Genomic DNA, 18,382 nt, shown 5'->3' with positions numbered 1-18,382 from the left:
CGCCCGTGCATTTCCCATGACAACAAACACATTTTTTTGTTAATTTCTCCCCGTCGTGTTTCGATCAATTCCTACCCGGGGAAATAACGCTGGACTAAGCGAAAATATCCGTCGAGCTATCGTGTTCGACCCCAACTTGTAATGATAATAATAATCATTATCATCATCATTTTCTTTCAATTGTATTTGTTGTTGTTGTGTCTACTGGATTGGAAATTGGGAACGCAGCTGCACAGCACAGCGCTGCGCTACGTCGAGTAACTGAAACGTTTCTGTTTTTTTTTGCTATAGACGTGAGCTGTGCCTGTCGGGACTGGACAGTCGTTAAGATAAGGCTGACCGGATAAGTGGTTCGTTAACTTGTGTCACTCAATCGTCTGTCGACTGTGAAGGCAGCAGCCAAACTTGCTCTCTGATACGAGAGCATCTCCTGCCGATTCCCCTGCCGATTGTTTTTTTCCTAACCAAAAAAGTGAACTCAGTTGTGCGACGACAGCAGAAGAATTCACTTCCTCTTTACGAATCCTTTTCGCTTTTTTACTTGGATGGACTTATGGATTGTGCCTACGAATCCATTTACGGATTAGGTGTCGGTTTGTCCATGCGTGGGGCGATGATTGTGAAATCCAATCAAATGATTAGCCAATGGTGACGATCAAATTACAGATATTTTGATTGATTGATTGATTGGCTTATTTTTCTCAATTCGTGATTTTAATCAATTTTCTTCAACTTTTTTTGATTATTCAAGGAGCGGATGTGTGTCGGAAGTCCCGAAATTGCCAGCTTGCAGCGTTGCTTGTTCTAGGTCGTCCATGGAGAGCCTACCGCCACCTGTTTCATGGAACTCGCTCACCAGTCGCAGGCCAATGGGTAAGCGATACCTTTTTCAAAACTGTTTTGTTTTCCTTGTCAATGGCACGAACAGTTGACAAACAAAAAAAAGGACGACGTGGAAACTTTGTCGGGGAGTATGCGTGCCACGTTCGTTCAATTTCGATACGAGGTTCCAATCGATATCGGGAGTCGGCAGGGCGTGTAGGGTGGGCCACGTCCCGGTCTTCGTTTCGTTGCCAGTCGTCATCTAGCATCCGTTCAACCAACCCGCAGCGTAACTTTTCTCCTTCAAACCCCCCCAAAAAATAAAACAATTAAACACGCAACCAAAGGAGAAAATGAGTCTTGTCCCTTTGCTTGTTGTTAGATGTCGGCGTCAGGCCCAAATGCGAGCCAAAATCACTTTGTGTTTCTGGATAAATAGGCGACAATTGTCACTGCCCAAACCCAAATGTTATCAAATTCACGACAACCTCAACGCAAAATAGGATTGCCGGAATAGGTCGGCGCCCAGGATTTCTCTTGAAATGCAATTTTAATTAGAGTTCCGTCTTTTAAATCAACTCGTCATTTTTTGTTAGCGCCCACGTCGTCAAAACTCCCGAGACGCCACGCAAACATTTTCGGAGAAATGTTTTTTTTTTTTATTTTATTTTTTATGAAGTGGGAAAGTGCTCGTGCATGTCTCACGAAGAAAGGATCCTTCTTTTTGATACTCTCGATAGCTATCAAAAGGAGTGAAAAGGAAACGAAATTTGGAGAAACCTTTTTAAGACCATTTTCACTCTTTGTTGTGGCTTACTGCTGCTGCTCTATTGTCGGCCAATCTCTTTTTTTATTTTCCTCAAAGTTTATTTCGCCTTTTTTTCTTATACGGGATTTCCCGCACGTTGAGTGCGTTTTTTGGTTGCTTTTGTTTTATAGCGACCCATTCCACCGACACAACAATAACACTCACAGTGCAGCAGCAGCAGCATTAGTGTGTTGGGCATCTTTTTTGGTTATTGTCGAAGTTGGCCGCCGGTTTTTTCGTTCGATTTTTGTGCGGCTTTCAAAACCCGACGTTTGCGACCCGCTCAAAATGCGAGAACACAATCACGAGGAAAATGAAAAGGACGAATGGGAACATGCATAATGTGAAACAGGTGTCCAACATATTGATGCCCACACAATTCACGCAGAGAGGCGAATAAGTTGTGATGTTGTGGGCGTGAGTAAAAAACTTAGCATATGCAGTGCAGCACTGCTGGCGCTGATTCCCGTTATCAGCAGTACAAATGTGGAAAAAATTTGTCGGGTTGGTGATCGATAACCCACAAGTCTGGAAGCAGTCCGGATAATGCGGGTTGCGTGTGATGACACATCATCCCATCATGGATGAGAGGTTATTTACACCATTCAGCATTCACCGATGGTGATCCCCCAACGTCTTCGAACGTGACCAGCAGCTGGTGCAGACCCCCAAAACCGCATTCTAATCACGTTGAACAAACAAAAGCTTATTCACTTATTTCTTTCGTATCCCCCAACTGTTTTTGTTCCAAAAGTCTTGCGCATACTTTTTATCCAATCGCTGGAGTGATTTCTCTTTTGTAGCTTATTTTGAAAGAAGGAGAGAGGCTGAGACGGGAGTTGTTCCCATTTCTAGTCTACCCACTTCTTTTCAAAATTTACCAACTTGAGTTTCTGTCCTCGCTGATCTCATATCCGACATCAGTAAAGGTATAGCTGGATTATGTGACGCGATACTTTTTGACGACTTGTCAATCGCTGATATGTCAGTATTCCTCCCACTGGCTTTCAATTTTTCACGAACGTAATCAGCTTTTAGTCTTTCTTTTAAGCCGGCCGGTATTACAACCGTGTACCGTGTAGGCGTGTACTGAAAGGGGAAGAAAAATATGGAAAGAATAGCCGGAGAGTATTTGTCTGAGAAATTGAAGTTTTTCCTATGTACAAGAACAGCAGCGTTGTCTTATTGCTACCCACCCAATCGGTCAAAAGAGCTCTCAAAGATCAAAACTGTGCTCCCTCCCTGAAGAAGCAGCTTAACTTTGGCCGGGGGAATTTGAAAACGGAAGACATTGAACAGGAGATTGTAAGTGCAAGATGGGGAATGAAAGATGAGGGAGGAGGAGGGCCGGCCAAAAGCAGAAACAAAGAGACAAGACATTCAGACAGGCTGACTGGTCCGTCTGCCTTTTCCTGTCGGCGGGCAGCAGCAGCAGCAGCAGCAGCAGCAGCACACTCAGGCATGTAACATGAAATGAAGTTTACACAGTAAACGGGAGTGTAAAACAGTAGCCACCAGAGTTTGGGGGGAAAAGAAAGATAAAGGGCGTCACGAGAAATAGCCGAAAAACAGCGCGAGCCCCCCTAGTGGATCACGGATACGCCTGTAAAAGGAGCGAAAATGGAACAACAGCAAAAAGAGAATCGTGAATTGCATTGTGTGGCACGTTGTAGCTCATCAAGGCGCGTCTTCACGGCAATGAGAAAAACAAAACAAGTCGTGGCAGCAGCTAGAACAAATTGTTGTCGCCACATGATGGCTAGGCGAAGAGAGTCTGCTGGTCGCAAGAAAACGGCACGAAATGTCATTTCTCACGAATTGGCTTGATTAGGGCCGGCGAACGTGACGAACTTGGTCATGGATGCGACGTCAGTTGGCAATTTTCGATTCGGAATGGAGCGAGGCCTCGTCCGAACCAACTGCTGCGACTCGCTTTTCGTTGTGTACACAAGGCAGATGATGTAAGAGCGTGATAACAATCAGTCCTAACCAGTTTGTGTGTTTTGTTTAGATTAAATTATTAATATTTTTCATTGAAATTGTTGTGTATGTTGTGCGACGATGGTTAGTGAATCGTCGTGGAAGCGGTTGTGATATTTTTTGGTGCCACAGTCAAGTTGAATCATCTAGAATCTAAAAGTTTGGACATGAGACAAACAGGGATTTTGCTTGCGGGAAAGGAGGATGAAAGGAGTGGGGGGTCTCTTGTTTCCCTCGGTTTTCAATCGAAATGAATCGCACAAAAGTTTAATATCAGCGAGACGTCATTCAACTGCGAGAATGGGCCTTTTAAACGTAATGATAAAACAAAGTTAGAGAGCAGGATTGCGGATGTCGGGAAGTTTGGATTGATTCAGCGTGTGCAACTTGTCATCGCGGCTGCTAGGCGTCAAGTTGGCAGCGGCTATCAAAAGTCTGTAATTAAAAAGCACAAGTTTGGTTGGAAGCTGGAAAGCTAAAATGATCACTGGGAATTGAAGAGAGGTAGGTAAAGGACAAAGTCCAAAAGTTGTAGAGTACTCGAACGCACCTTTTTTGTCAAAAAAGAAAATGCAACTGGTGAAATGGTTAAAAGCAAAACAGGAAAGGTGCGGACTGGACGAGACACCGATTCCTTCATGTCCTGGTTATATCACCGGTCAACCTTTGATTGTTTTTATCGTTGAATTTTATAACGGACGTCCAATAATTTGTCGTGGAATTGGTTTTCGTTCTAAAAACATTTTAAAAAATCGCTTCATCGCTAAATATGCGTTTTCCTGTAGATGAAACTAATGATTTATTGCTCGTCTCTGTCGAAATTTCCACTCTACCTATACATAACACATTTGAAAAGATAGGCCACATGACGTCGTCGGGAAGGGAACGGTGTTCTGGCCGGCCATTATCGATAACTGTTTCATTTCATTAAGTAATTTTATGTTTCTTTTCTGAGCCACACACGCAAGAGTGCGAGCGCTAAAATAGACGTGGGAAATGAAAAGAAAAAGAGAAAGAAAAAGAGTTCTAGAGACACACACACGGGGAGGAGGCATATAACAACAGCTGGCCGTCAAGGGCGATCCGTCCGTTCTCTCTCTCTGCCGGTCTGGAAAGAGGAGAATCGCGTCTTTCTTATTTTCTTTTTCTTCTTCTCTACCTCTTTCATTCGGGAGATATTTTGTTGGCTGGTTGTTCTCAGTCTCAGTTTTTGTTTTGTTATTTCACTGTGTGCGCGCTGACAGAGCGGCGGGACGGCCGGCCAATGAACCAGCATCAACCGAGTAAAGTTAGGCGAGAGAAAGAAGGGAAAAAGGAGCACACACACACACGTACACATTGGGAGACCGGCACGTCAGAGTGTCAGACAGAAAGCGACCGCCGTGCAGTCAACACGCACGGCATCGCATCTCTAAAAACCATTTTGTTATTTTTTGTTGTTTTTCCAATTCGGCAATATCAATTCCGCCCACAATTTTTTGTCCTCTTCAGTTGTTGTTGTTGCCCTGCGTGCGGAACTTCTTTTTATTTCCCCCGGACGATGCGTGTGTTGTTGGGAATTTTTTTCTCCCCCCTGTTCTTTTTTATTTGCGATATAGTTTCGAGGTTGTCCACCTCCGCACGTTCCCATCGCGGTGAACTCATCAGCGCAATTATCTTGTCTGCAACTCGGATGATTGTGCAGTGCGTGCGTTGGCCGTCAGTGAGGCTATCGGTCGTCGTAAACTGAGCCGAGTGCGAAAAGGCAAAGCCAAAGCGAAAAAAAGAAGAAAAATGAAAGAAGAAGAAAAGGCCCTTTGGCTTTTGGTTTTGCAGTCCCAGAAAGAAGAAGTAGAGACTCTGTCACGCAGCCGACATGTGCGTTTCTTTTGGTTGGTTTTCGGTTCAAGTGCGCACGTGTGGTGCAGGTGTTGTTGTTGTCGACGAAGTGAATGGCCTTTCTTCTGCCGGCCTTTGCCAACGAAAAACCCTTTTCACAAAAAGAAGATTTCTCTCCTCTGTCTCTCTCACTGACTCTGGTGGCCCCCACTGCACACCAATTGATGGATGGATGGCCGGACGGGAAGCTGCATGGATGGATAAAAACAGCGTTGTCAGCAGGCAGGCAGGCAGGCAGGCTCAGCAGCAGCAGCAGTGTTGGTAGTAGATGGAAAGCTTTCAATCTCTGGGAGAATTTCCGTTTGCGATTTTTTTTTCATTTGTCGTCGTCGTCACATGCGACGCTCTCTTGAGTCATCAACTTCGTCCGTATTCTCTCTCTCGCTCGTTGTTACCGGCTACTTGACCAGACGACATCCAGCAACGTCGTTACTGTAGTTGCAGCCGCAGTTTCCTCTTGGCTCGGTGATACTACTATTGTGCCGGTTGCGTGATCGATCGCTCCTTGTACTGCCAACGACCGGTACCGCAGCGACCGCTATCGTGAATTTTCGAAACGCGCCGGGGTTGGGTTTCATGTATTTATACGCTATAATGATGTGAGCCACCAAGGCGGAACCGAATCTAAATTACAAGACCCGGAACGTTGAAACAAAACCAGAAAAAAATAAGAAATAAAGAGTTGCGTTTTTCTTTTTGTGTGTGTGATATGAGGAAGGATTTGATTTCGTCTGTGTCCGAAAAGAAATGACAAATCGATGCGAAAACCTACGGGGATGGCCGCAAGTGTTGGTGAAGTAGTGTCGTGCTTGTTATGCTGTCGGTGGCAAGAATGTGTGATTTCCAGTTTACGTCATCATCGTGACAGATGATAGGATGACGTCCAGCCGCCAAGCCCAGCCAACGACCAGCTAAGGCACTAGCACACCAGACCCCCCTCCCCCCCAGCGGCCACAACGTGACCATGTGATCCGATCCGTGTCTACTCATCCTCAAAAAACGAGAAAGAAAAGAAAAGGAAAAATCATTTTGATTTGTTTTAATTTTTTTCACAAATAATTTTTGTTTGAATTTTTAATCAAAAATAACGGTTTCACCACGCGCTGGAACAGTCTGCTCGATCCCAAAATCACAAGTTCGACAAATCAAATCAAGTGTAATAGAAAAAAGATAGAAATTACAAGGGAGGGGGAAACACGGCCGAAGTGAAGCACGATAAATATCCGCAGCTGTTCTAGGCGGTTAGATTTTGACTCTCTGATTTGTGGTCAGACGAAAGGATCCCGAAACGGACAGATCGAAATTTTGAAACCCTTCCTCAGTGATTGTGGACGCTTGCCGCTTGAGTATATTGCGCACTGAACTTTTGGTGGCGGTGGTGGTGTGGTGTCGAATATTTTCGGAAATGTTGGGTGTAGTCGCGTGACTGCCAAACAATCGATCGATAGGCTCTCTCCGGATCAAGTAGAGAGGCAATCGTGATAACCATAAACGAAACTTGTGCTCCGGAATCGCTGAACTGTAACCGGGGGTGTGTATTCCGTTTTTTTTTTTAATACCCATTTTTGTGGATGGATTATAAGAAAAAGCGCCGGCCATGCTTCTCTCAGCTAACCAGTGGGCAGAATGAGTTTTGGTGGCGGTCAGCCATGGGTCAAACCATGTGCTACTTTGAACTGGATAAACGTACGTAACAATTCCTTTTTGCTCATGCGAACGTTTCGAGTTTCATTCCGTTTGTTGTTGAACGGATGAAACAGAATCTTCCCACCTTCCCCTGTTCATTTTTTTCCCCACAGTGTTGTTGTTGTTGTTGTTGTTTATACTCCTCTTTGTCACTGTTGTCATCCAGTCTTTTCTTCTTGGGACGGGAACGGACTGGATTCTAATGGACACGGTTCTTTTCCGAGAAAACACATTGATACATCGACTGAGATACCAATAATCTCATCACAAACCGCAACTGAATGAATGACTGAATCCTGTTTTCTTTCAACCCAACCAAATCTAATGCAACAACAAAATCGTCGTTGCCAATGTAGAGAGCAAGAGAGAGGAAACCCTTATTCACATTTGGTCTTGGAGAGATACAAGAGCTCCCGATGATGATAACCAGAACACACGGTTTCTATTGTATTTCTCTTTGTTGGCTCTCCTGTTTTTATTTTTTATTTATTTTAGTTTTAACTTCTTCTAATCGCCCTCTCTCTTTCTCTCTCTCTCTGGTCTCCCTGCGTTATAGGCCGACATTGTGTGTGTGTGTGAGTATATACGTGGATGTTATCGCGTTCCAGCTCCTGTCTCATTGGTTATATAGTATACGCTAGCGATCGATCGCCGAGTTTATTCTTCTTTTCCAATCGTTGTCGTTCTCTTCCTGCACACACACACAAGGGGGATCTAGTGTGTGCGCTCCACCAACTTGAGAAACAGGATCCCGAATGTGTCGACGGAGCTAATTCTGTCTGCAGCAGAGCACTCTACGACATGCAAATTTATTAGAAGAAAAGCGACGAACGGACAAAAGCGCCTGGCAATAGACTTTTCTTTCTTTTTAATTTCAACTATTTCCTCGACTGTATTATTCCTACCGGATCGACTTTTTCGCCTACACCCGCTCGTCTTGATAATGAGACCGCATTGAGTTCAGAAACAATGTGCAACTTGCGCTTTTTTGGGTGGGGGGGTTATGAGAATTTATTTCTCGAATTCGACGGAGCAAAGTTGGAACTTTTGAAGCGTCGAAGGGTTTTTTCTTCTTTCTACGACAACGGACGTTCGCTACGATGGATGACATGTTTTCCTTTCTGGGCTGGTGCTCACGGAATGCGTGCGCGAGTGAAGAAGAGGAAAAGGGAGAGAGATGGAGGGGAAGAAGGAGAAGAGAAGGAAGAAGAAGAAAACGAACGATTTTTTTTTCGTGCCATAACTCTCTGCGTTAGAGAGAGAAGGAGAAGCAGCTCGGCCGCTCATTTACCAAGCGACGACGTCGTTAGAGTAGGGGAACATGCACATATTCTCATATTTTTTAGCTCCCTCGCTCTCGTTCCCTAGCGATATGGATGTTGGCAGCAAGTACTATACTACCCGAGTTCAACAGACGAGATCCTTCCGATAAAAGTGCCGGAACTCTGAGAGAGAAAACTGGGTTCGAAACGCTTTTCCATCAGTCCCCTTTTACTCGCTTTACTTTTCATTATGTTGACCGGTTCCATGCCTTGCTTATTTACCTTCCATCATTATGCAATATGCGCCCGCCAGTCGGATAGAAGAAGAAGAGGGTGCCGTGTAAATGACGGAAGTCGTTCAATCAATAGCCGCCAGTCTCTGTGATGCGATTTCACGAGCCAACCCCCTCCCGTCCGCCTTGCGGAAGCATCATTACCCATTAACGTGGAGCTTTTAATACAGGGCTGGATTACGTTTGCGTGTTTTGTAACTTTTGCTGCTGTTCTCTTTTGTCCAGTCATTTAGAGAGAGAGCGGTCTGTGCAGTTGATTGCAGAAATTTTTCTTCTTTTCTGAAGAAGAAACTGCGTACTTAACCCAGAAAAAAAAATATGTGTACGCGTGTATTCTATTTTATATGGACGTCTGCCCGGCTTATGATATGTTCTTGACGTGTCCTCATTGCCAAACAAACGCTATAGCCGTTAGATCCCATTACGAGACATTTGATGGCACGGAATAAATCGCAGTAATACTTTTCGATTCAATCTCTCTCTTTCTCATAGCTTCCCCATACAAATAGGTAATAGCTTTCGGCGGGAATTTCATGAAATTGGAAACAAACTTTTTCGGTCCAGGGGTATTATATACTACTACCTTTCCCGCCGAATAGGTATTGAAAAGACGGTCTGATGCCATGATTGAAATATCGCCCGGCTGTTTGGTTGATGTGTGACGGTTACCTTGGAGAAACTTTTTTCGCCGCGACGCTTAAACTTTTTCTGGTTGGGGGGCGATTTTGTTTTTATTACATTAAATGATTCCTCTTTCAGCCAGCCGTTTTTCATTTGCGGGAATGTCGGGTGCGTGCCTTGCTGCGACAAGCGAGCGACAACAGGGCGATGGGGTGGCAGCGCTTCCAGCCACACATGCACACACATAAATAAACGAGTGCGAGTCAATATTTGCGGCACGCCGAGCAAAGCTGCCACCGCTATAGTCCACACACCGCACAGCTTTGACTGCTCCTGGCACCGTGAATATATGACGAGGCAAAAGAAATTTACCCAGCACAGCCCAGCGGCCCAGCCCCAAAACGGCCGTGCCGAATCGAACGGAGGAAAAACAAACAGCCGCTTATTATCAAATATTTCCATTTTCTTTTTTTCTTTTTTTTTTATTATTTAAAATATTCTATTAGGGACCACCGACAGACCCTCTCGATCTTATCGTGTTTATATGTTAGCGGAAAGAATTAGCCGCTAAGCGATTGAATTCCCCAACTCTACAACTGGCGGTCGTGACGTTGATGGGAAGTCCCTCAAGGCGACGTCGTCATCGATTTATGTCCTGTCATTGTTAATGTTACTAAATTCAATTGACCACATTTTGTGTGTGTCTTGTTTTTTGGCGGGGGAGAATTTCATTTTGGCCAGGCAGACCATGTATATATTTACCGACTGTCTGTAATCTAACTTGGAAGCCCCTCATATAAAAGGGCGATGATTGCTCTATGAAAATCGGCCGTAGGCTCGCTGATTCGGCGCGGGGATTTCAAACGTTTTTCAACGCTGACTGTGTGCGTTCCATCGGGACCGTCAGTTCTCCCAATTTTGATCTTTACATTTCACCGGGTTTGGATGTATGAATCCTCATTCCACCCTTCTTCTCTCTCTCTCTCTCTTTATGTTTCCCATGGAAACATCAGGGTTACATTGTTGTTGTTTCTCTCGTCCCGCGTTCAATCCCGCCTCCGGATGAACACTGCTGGACGACCCGTGAACCCCCCGTTATTCCATTAACGTCTCATTCGGCTTCGCTCTCTAATGAAAAGTTGATTCAATATTGTGCCCTCATTTTCTCCCTCCTCTCTCCCCTTTTTTTCTTTTCTAAACAAAGAAGAAAAGTTTGTCGATTGGGGAATAATCAATTGCTGATTAAAAACATTTGCATAGAGTGTGCACTGGAAAATTGAAGGAAAAAAGAAAACATTTATCGGAAATTCAATTGTTTCTTTATTCCCGGCCATTGAGTGAAATTTGTTTCCATCTAAGGAAACACGTTCCGAACTCAAAGTTCTGGAAAGATCCCGAAAGTGCTAGCTGGCCCTAAAGAATTTAAAAAGCTTGATAGCCTTCCCTCGTAAGATTATAATTGACTGTTAACAGGCGAAGCGCAAAGAAAATCGAGAGATATCAATCCATTATTAAATGCTCCTCATCTTTTATCCAAAGTATTGATTCGGTCGAACGAGAGGGGGTCCAAAAAAGAAAAGAAAAGGGGAATAATAATGTAAAGAAAAAGAAAAAAAGAGACGATGATTTCACGACTGGACGATTATTCAAATCGTTCCAATTTGAGATGCGTGACATCTGCCCCGTTCTAGGACGCAGCTCTCTTATTGCCATCCGCCGTGTAATAATATCGTCGAGAATTTTCTCTCAAGAAAAAAGAAAAAGGGGGATATGTTTAGATTCTTTTTTTCTTTCTTCTTCTTTTTCTCCCCTATTTGTAATCTTGTTCAAAGTCCTGAATCCTCTTAATTGGGAGGAAACCAATGAAAATAGAGACCGAGAATAATGGTAGAGAGAAGAAGAAAAAAAGGAACTCGAACGCTGAACCAAAGCAGCTGGAAAACAAGGGGGAAAAGAGTTGGCGAACGACAGGTTGAACGAGCCTAGATAGTGTTTCCGGTCCCGTGACTCATGTAGAGGCCCAATTAAATTCTATTCGATGTATATATACCCAGACCGTGTGTGTGTGTGTGCGTGTCCTTTCCTCGTGTCTCTGCATTACACAGCAGCAGCAGCAGCAGCGGCAGCGGGATAACTTTTCATTCCTCATCTTCATTAAACTTTCGTCTCCCCGGGGCGGTTGGTGGCGGCGGCGGCGGCAAGCGAAGGCGTCGGTAGAATAGATGCAGATTGACGTCGGCCCATGGCCTTTCCGCTCTAGCTGTTGCCATATGTCTCTCTTGGAAGTGAAAAAAGAAAGAAAAAGAGGCGTTATTGCAGCCGGGGAACGCCGGGCAACAACACACACACACACAACAGGAGCTCTCATCAATACCAATGATCGATAATTGATTTAAAGAGCTTCAGACTAGCTAGCTAGCTAGTCTACCCGCCACCGTGAAGCTTAACAGGGAGGGCAGACTTATTACGACACCGTGACAGCCCCCCGACCACGTCGGCACGCTCCTTTAAATCATCCCGAGAATTTTGTTATTTTTAAAGAAAGAAAAAGCCAAAAAGGACAAATAAATTTTACTGGAAAAGGAAGTTGCCGCATTCCAGGCTGGGCCGCAAAAGTTTAACGTGGGAGGATCCGTAAGCTCATTTGAGGAACAACCCGTAATGAACTTAGCGGACGTGTTTTCCAGTTGGCGCGGTGCAGCGCACACACACACGTATACATGATTTAATTCCAATCCGCTAGAGAGGACGATCCTACTATACTCTTAAGGGCTTCTTTTCTCTTTTGACGTTTTGTTTTTCTATGGTTTTGAAAATTTTTATTTTTCTGTTTTGAAATCTCCCGCGGCCTTCAAATTTCAATTCCCCGCGAATAAATCAAATTGAAATTATTCGACCCAGTTTTTTTTATTTGTTCGTCATGTTTTTTGTTGTTGTTGTTTTTCTGACTTGAAGAGTGGAGGGAAATTTCATTCGGGAGAAATCGTGATTAGACGGAAATGCGATAGGATCCCATAGGAGGCCTGTGTGTGTGTATAGTTGTTTGATGACAGCTGGGAATTTTTATTTTGTCGTCCTTGTGTTTTTGTTTTTGACGATCCTTTTTCTCATTTCCTCCCGGCATTCTCTTCTTGTGCATTTCGGACAACAATAACAACTGCAGCAGCAGCAGGAGCAGCAGCCAGCGAAAAACAGGGTTTCTTTGATTCCCGATCCGCTCTAGATCCTACTGGGATGCTCATTCGTTAGCCGCCCCCTCAACTATTGTCTGGTGTTCCTGTTTACACGAACAAGAGAGAGAGGCCGTGGATCCGTGCCTTTGCTTATCTCTGGCCAGTCAAAACGAACAATGAAGACGGTCCAGACAGAGTCTGAACAAAAACAAGATAATAGAAAAGAAAAGGACAAGAACCAACCAAAACAAAAAATCCCAGGGTTATCTTGACGTGACTATATTCGAAAAATGTTTGCGGACGTCAGGGTTTTTGCAGAGTTCTTAAAAAAAGGAGGAAAAGAACACGAAATATCTGCATCGGGGGTGGCGAAAGAATCGGTAAACACGGAGGAGGAGTCCACTAAATCTTGGGTTCAGGGGAGAAAAAAAAAGGATATGGATGATGGGTCGTATATAATCGATCCTACTGCAGCTCTTCGTCGGATGTATATACATGCCGGGTTGTTGACTAGAGAGACGAGTGAGAAGGGGGGCTGTTGTTGATACATGGCAGTCCTCTGCGATGCTCACAGTTCTCGACATATCTGAGTTTTTCTTTTCTTTTTCGCCAAAGAGTTTTCACGAAGAAGAAGAAGAAGACGGAGGAGAGTAGTGATGGACCTGCCCCTACTCGTGTCGTCCATGGGGGGAAAGAGAGTTGAATAAATGTATATATATACAGTATATACGCTACATCAGACATACACGGAACCTTTTCCATCCTTCCGGTGCCCGGACGTTTGGGGAAAAACGAGCGAAAAAGACAAGGCAAAAAAGGGGGGGGAGTAGTTGGAAAAGAGAATTGGTACAAGAGGGCACGTATTCCAGCTCCTTTCATATACTCGACGCGATCGAGTCAACATCCTTTAGCATTCTCTTTTATTTTTCCATTTTAGTTTGATATTCTTTTTCCCTTCTTCTTCTTCTTCTTTTTCTAGACTCTTTTGCCCATTCTCCGGATGTGATTCAACAGCTTTTATGCAGTCAATTCAGTCTCAAGTTTTCTGCTGGCGTGCTCTGGCGTCGTGAAAAAAGGAGAAGAGGCGAGAAAAGACGGATGAGAGCACGAACTTGTGCTGAAAAGTCGCGAATTTCTTCTTCTCTTCTCTGTCGCATCATTTTCAGAACATTTGCCATGGTCGGCACGAGTCTTTTTTAAATTGACGTCAATCGACACGTCATCAATGACGCCTGGTGGTGTTAAGTAGGGCTAACAAGGTCCTAACGGCTGATGGCCAAAAGGACGACCCAAGTTGAAGACGCAAAGTTTCGGTATCGGCCTAACCTTTTTCCCCGGATCTGCTGGCAGAGAGAAAGAAAAAACAAACGAACGGATCGCATTGCCGGCCAGTTAAGGGGATCAAGCGGGTCCGACATGTTTCTGCTCGAATAAGCGCCGACTAGTAGTGTGTGTCGGTGTGACATCACCCACCGAATTTGACACAAGTCCGAATCAAATAAAGGCCTATAAGAGAGGACACACTTTCCGGTCATTTAATACGTAATCGGATGGCCTTATCCGGTTTGAAACGATTCCATTTTATTTCGGGGTTCGACTGTTGTGTTTCGTCGAGCGAAAAAAGAAAAATTTCCAACCGATTGTTTGTTCTTGTTTGAAGACGTCGCGCTTTTTTCACCATTTTACGAATGTATGAACGAGCCGAGTCTACACTGAGCGAAAAGTCGAGAGAGTTTCGTATCTATATAACATGCACAGTAGCTTTGCATATTACATGGGAATCCAATCTGGCGTGTACATATGTAGTAGCGCCTCCTTCTTTATATAAGGAAATAAAAATGAAATCCAACTTTTTCTTTCAAAAAAGGGAAACTCTACGCATTTTGAAGTTCAAAAGGTTCTTGCCCATGTATTTTTCATTCTCTCATGTGTGCGAGTGTGATGCTTCGTACACCTAATGGGAAGTTTAGATTCCTCTCTATTTCTTTTTTTTTTAATCTTTTTTTTTGGTGGGTTTTTCTTTCCCTGGCAACGCGAGATGGAGGAGAGACATTTGACATTATTACTCGCATCAAGAGCTACGTGTAAATGTTTATTCCCTGCAGAGCAAAGAGAGAAAGAACTAAAGAGAGAAAAAGTCTTTTCTTTTTATTAGCGAGAGCCTAGTGCTCACGTATGGAACGAAAGAGCGTCTCTCAACTAAGTGCTGCGCATCACCGGAGAACAAACAAACAAACAAACACAAGACGAAAAGAAATGTTTTTTTTTTTTCGCATGTCATTGTTTTAATGCCAAAATCTAAAAAAGATGTAGTAGGAGGAACCCCCCCCAAAAATAAGTTTGCCCAATAGATGGAGTTGTTCCTTTTAATGTTAAAAACAACTACAGTAACAATCATTATCAATCACCAATGTATTAGTGGTCGAAGGAAACAAAAAAGTCTCTTGATGGAAACCATTCGATTTCTCTTTCATCACTCACTTTCTTCTTGCTCGAGGATGTGACGTGACCCGCTTTGAACTTTTCCAAGACGATCGCAGCAGCTGAAACCGGTTATATACCTTTTGCTGTTGTGACAGATCTGCCGATCCCCATTGTCTCCGGCATTTGAATAGCTGCTCCCTGTTATGATTTTGTCTTGTATATACCATATGTATATTTTCTTTCCCCCCTACATCACACAAAACCCACCGAAAGTCTTTGTTTATTTTGAGAAAAAAGCAGCGGCTTTTGATGGCTGTCTATGTCAACTGGGAAAGAAAGATATTGATATCGACGTATAGTATATTTATATTTATATAGTATAGTCAATCCTATATATATAAATATATATCCAGCCAACTATTTTTTTGACATTCTTTTCTCCTTTTTTCCGCTTTTTTTTCTTCTTTTTGTCTCCATTTTTCAGCGTCTCAACTGTTGGCAGTAATATACAACGTAGAATGGGGGGATTTCGCTGACGTGAACTGAAATTGAATGGCGCCGAAAAAAAAAGAGATTTTCCAATGGAGAAAAAAAAGTTTCGTTTTCCTCTCAATGGCGTCTCGATTTTTATGTAGGCGATTCAGGGCGACGACACTAAATAGCAGTGAGCAGTGTGCATAATAATAATCAGGGATAATTCGCTATTCGTTTCCGAGAAACTGCGGGCCAGACAGAGACTTCCAGCCAAAGGAGAGCGATGGCCAATAGGTGATAGTGTACGCTTTTAAAATTGTGAACTTTTCTTTTTATTATGGCGTATATAGTGTTATTATAGATATATATAGTAGTATTACGTTGACAGGAAGAATCAGGGCCATGAAAAATAGAAAAATAGGAAGCGGGTCGCGCTTCATAGCCATCGAAAGCATAAGCCTATATTTCAATGGTCGATCAAGTTTCCGGGCAAGGACGACGGAAAAGCTTTTCACTTTCACTTGGGCGAATTTAATCGGCTTTTGCCCTGTCTTCGACGAGACAAGGTTCGTTCGGAAATCGTCACTGCGACACGGGACGACGTCGAACGTTTTTCTCCTTTTTTTTTTTTTTAAATGAAAAATTGAAAAATGGCGAAAATTGGAATCACGACCTACGTGGGTGGGTGGGGGGTCTGGATAAAGAATAAAGGGAGTGTAAATAAAACGAAATGACGAAGGCCCCACCCAAAACTAAAATGAAGAAGCGAGAAAATTGGGTCAGCAATCGGAAGAGCAACATCACAAACAAGCAGAGCTTGATTTTTCTCAGTCTTTCTTTCTTCGCCAGAGACCAAACTCAATAGAGAAAGAAAGAAAGAAAGAAAAATAAGAAGTGGATTTGATTGTCTGTGTTGTGTATACCAACTTTCCCTGGCGGGCCTTGTTATTTCTTTGCCTTTCCCGTGTTGATATTTGGCGAACCTTTTCGCCTTTCTTTTTTTGTTTTCAATTTTTTTGTTTTGTTTCTCGTATTTGCCGTTTTATTGTGCCGCCGCAATCGCCAAACTTGTTTGCTTTTTTTTTACCCCCAGACAATGCCGCCCGTTGAATACAAACGTCGGAGAAAGAAAATGAAAAGAGAAAGTTTTGTGAGGGAGACACAGACACACGCGTAGTCGAGTGTGTGTAAATTCTGCGGGGTCTGACTGAGCGCTGCTCCTGCGTGAACCTCACCCGACTTCTGCTCCGTTTATTATCAAATCGCGGTAGCAAAATGAGACAAGCCCACCCCCCTCCGCGCTAGCGAGTCGTCGTCGTAGTAGTACCGGTAGTAGTAGACTAGTAGTCGACACTCGACTCCAACTTGCACCAAGTTTCTCTACCGGCAATCACATCGCCCGGCCAAACGAGACAAGTCGGCCAAACTTTTCCCAACTATTCGTCATTTCCCATTTAGTCACAGGTGGCGTTCGGGTATCGGGTTTTATCCCAATTATCAACCCATTTGTTTTTGGTTTAATTTTGGGGGGTTTCTAATTGAAATCAAGTTGACGACGAATATTTCTGGAACAAAATCGGAGAGTTGGAAAGTCGACGGAAGGTATAACTACGACGGGGGGAAACAAAATAAAGCGAGTGAGAAGGGGGGGCCCATGAATCGATCAATATTGGTCGTGCCAGGGCTGATGTCTGACGCCTTGAACGAAAATCGTTATAGACGGTTCTCTATGTGTGTGTGTGTAGGGGGGGGGGGGGGGTTGGTTGAAGCTAAGGAAGGAATGGTGGTGGTGGGCTGCTGTCGTTCTATTCATTTTTGATTCGTTAGACACGGGGGCCCCCCTAAATATCTCGCCTCAGATTCCTCCATCAACTCCCACACACTCTCGTTGTTGTACTTATTCTCCTTCCTCTCTTGATCCCTTGTTGTCCGTTGTTATCCTTGTCATTTGGGAGAGGGCTGGTTGGTTGGTAGAGGGGGATTCCTTATAGCAGATTGTGATGTCTGCAGTCCTTTGAATCCTCCGCAACCTGACGGTCTATCTCTTTTTCTCTCCGTCAATCCAATCAGGAGAAGACGGAATGGAGGAATAAAAAAAGGAAAAAGAAAAAAAATACGGTCCCGACCGACCGCCTTTGTCGTGAGGTACTTGCCGTCAGGTCGAGAAATTTCTCTCTGATGTCTCGTGTGTGTGTGTGTGTGTGTGTGTGTGTGCCATAACTCCGGGGGTAGATCAAGGAGACTTTGGCGTGCCACTATTATTGAATTGTTCCAGACTTGGTAGTCGTCGTCTGAAGACACACCAAGGAAAAACTCTCTTTTCCGTACAATTTTCGTTTTTTTATTTTTTTGTATTTTAGACGGGGAGGGGCTAATAATAACAGTCGTATACTCGTACGTGTACCTCGCCTATATCTTCTTTTGTACGGTGCGTGTTTTTTATTTCGTCTCTTTCCTATTACACGTCCACTCTACACACACACACAAAATAGAGAATCACTGCTCGTGTGTGTGTGTGTATTGAGGTAGCCCAGCTGTCGAGTTGAATCGACCGCCTTCACACACACACGCCATCTTCCGCCCCAGTCCCGGCCAATCCGACAGAGATGGAGAGGGGGGGGGAAGAGGTTTGCGGATGCTGCTAGCTGCCATCTTTAGCTTCTTCTTCTTCTTATTTTATTTTTTTTTCGTATTTTCCTCGTGACCAGCAATCGCAGATGATGTGAGTTACGTGCGCTCTGTCGCACTATTTATATAAATAGTCTGTCCTCCTCCTTTGCTCTGCTCTGCTCTGACACACAGCACACAGAGTGTGTAAGGAGGGAGGACCGCTATATTTTATAGAGATGTGTATAATATGAAATCGAGCGCTAGCTGCGCGGGAAGGACTTGTCGCTATTAATTCCATCGGGAACTTGTAGCCCTTCGACTCTCCAATCTTCTTCTATTCTCGCGTGAGTC

At 44.0% G+C, this 18,382-nt stretch overlaps 1 protein-coding gene across 1 annotated transcript in view; it reads left to right on the top strand.

The window, feature by feature from the left end:
* Positions 1-314: 314 nt before the first annotated feature.
* The window catches only part of LOC124343376 (zwei Ig domain protein zig-8-like), a 33,182-nt gene continuing 15,114 nt past the window's right edge, over positions 315-18,382 (top strand). The window contains exons 1-2 of the mRNA XM_046796713.1: positions 315-648; positions 752-873. Of these exons, the coding sequence (XP_046652669.1) occupies positions 554-648; positions 752-873 (217 nt within the window). The 5' untranslated portion in view covers positions 315-553. The remainder of the gene's footprint in view (positions 649-751; positions 874-18,382) is intronic.

The sequence above is a fragment of the Daphnia pulicaria genome, chromosome 1 (assembly GCF_021234035.1).
Source record: "Daphnia pulicaria isolate SC F1-1A chromosome 1, SC_F0-13Bv2, whole genome shotgun sequence".
Taxonomy (NCBI): domain Eukaryota; kingdom Metazoa; phylum Arthropoda; class Branchiopoda; order Diplostraca; family Daphniidae; genus Daphnia; species Daphnia pulicaria.
Note: the sequence above shows the minus strand (reverse complement) of the source record. Positions and strands in the feature narration are given on the sequence as shown.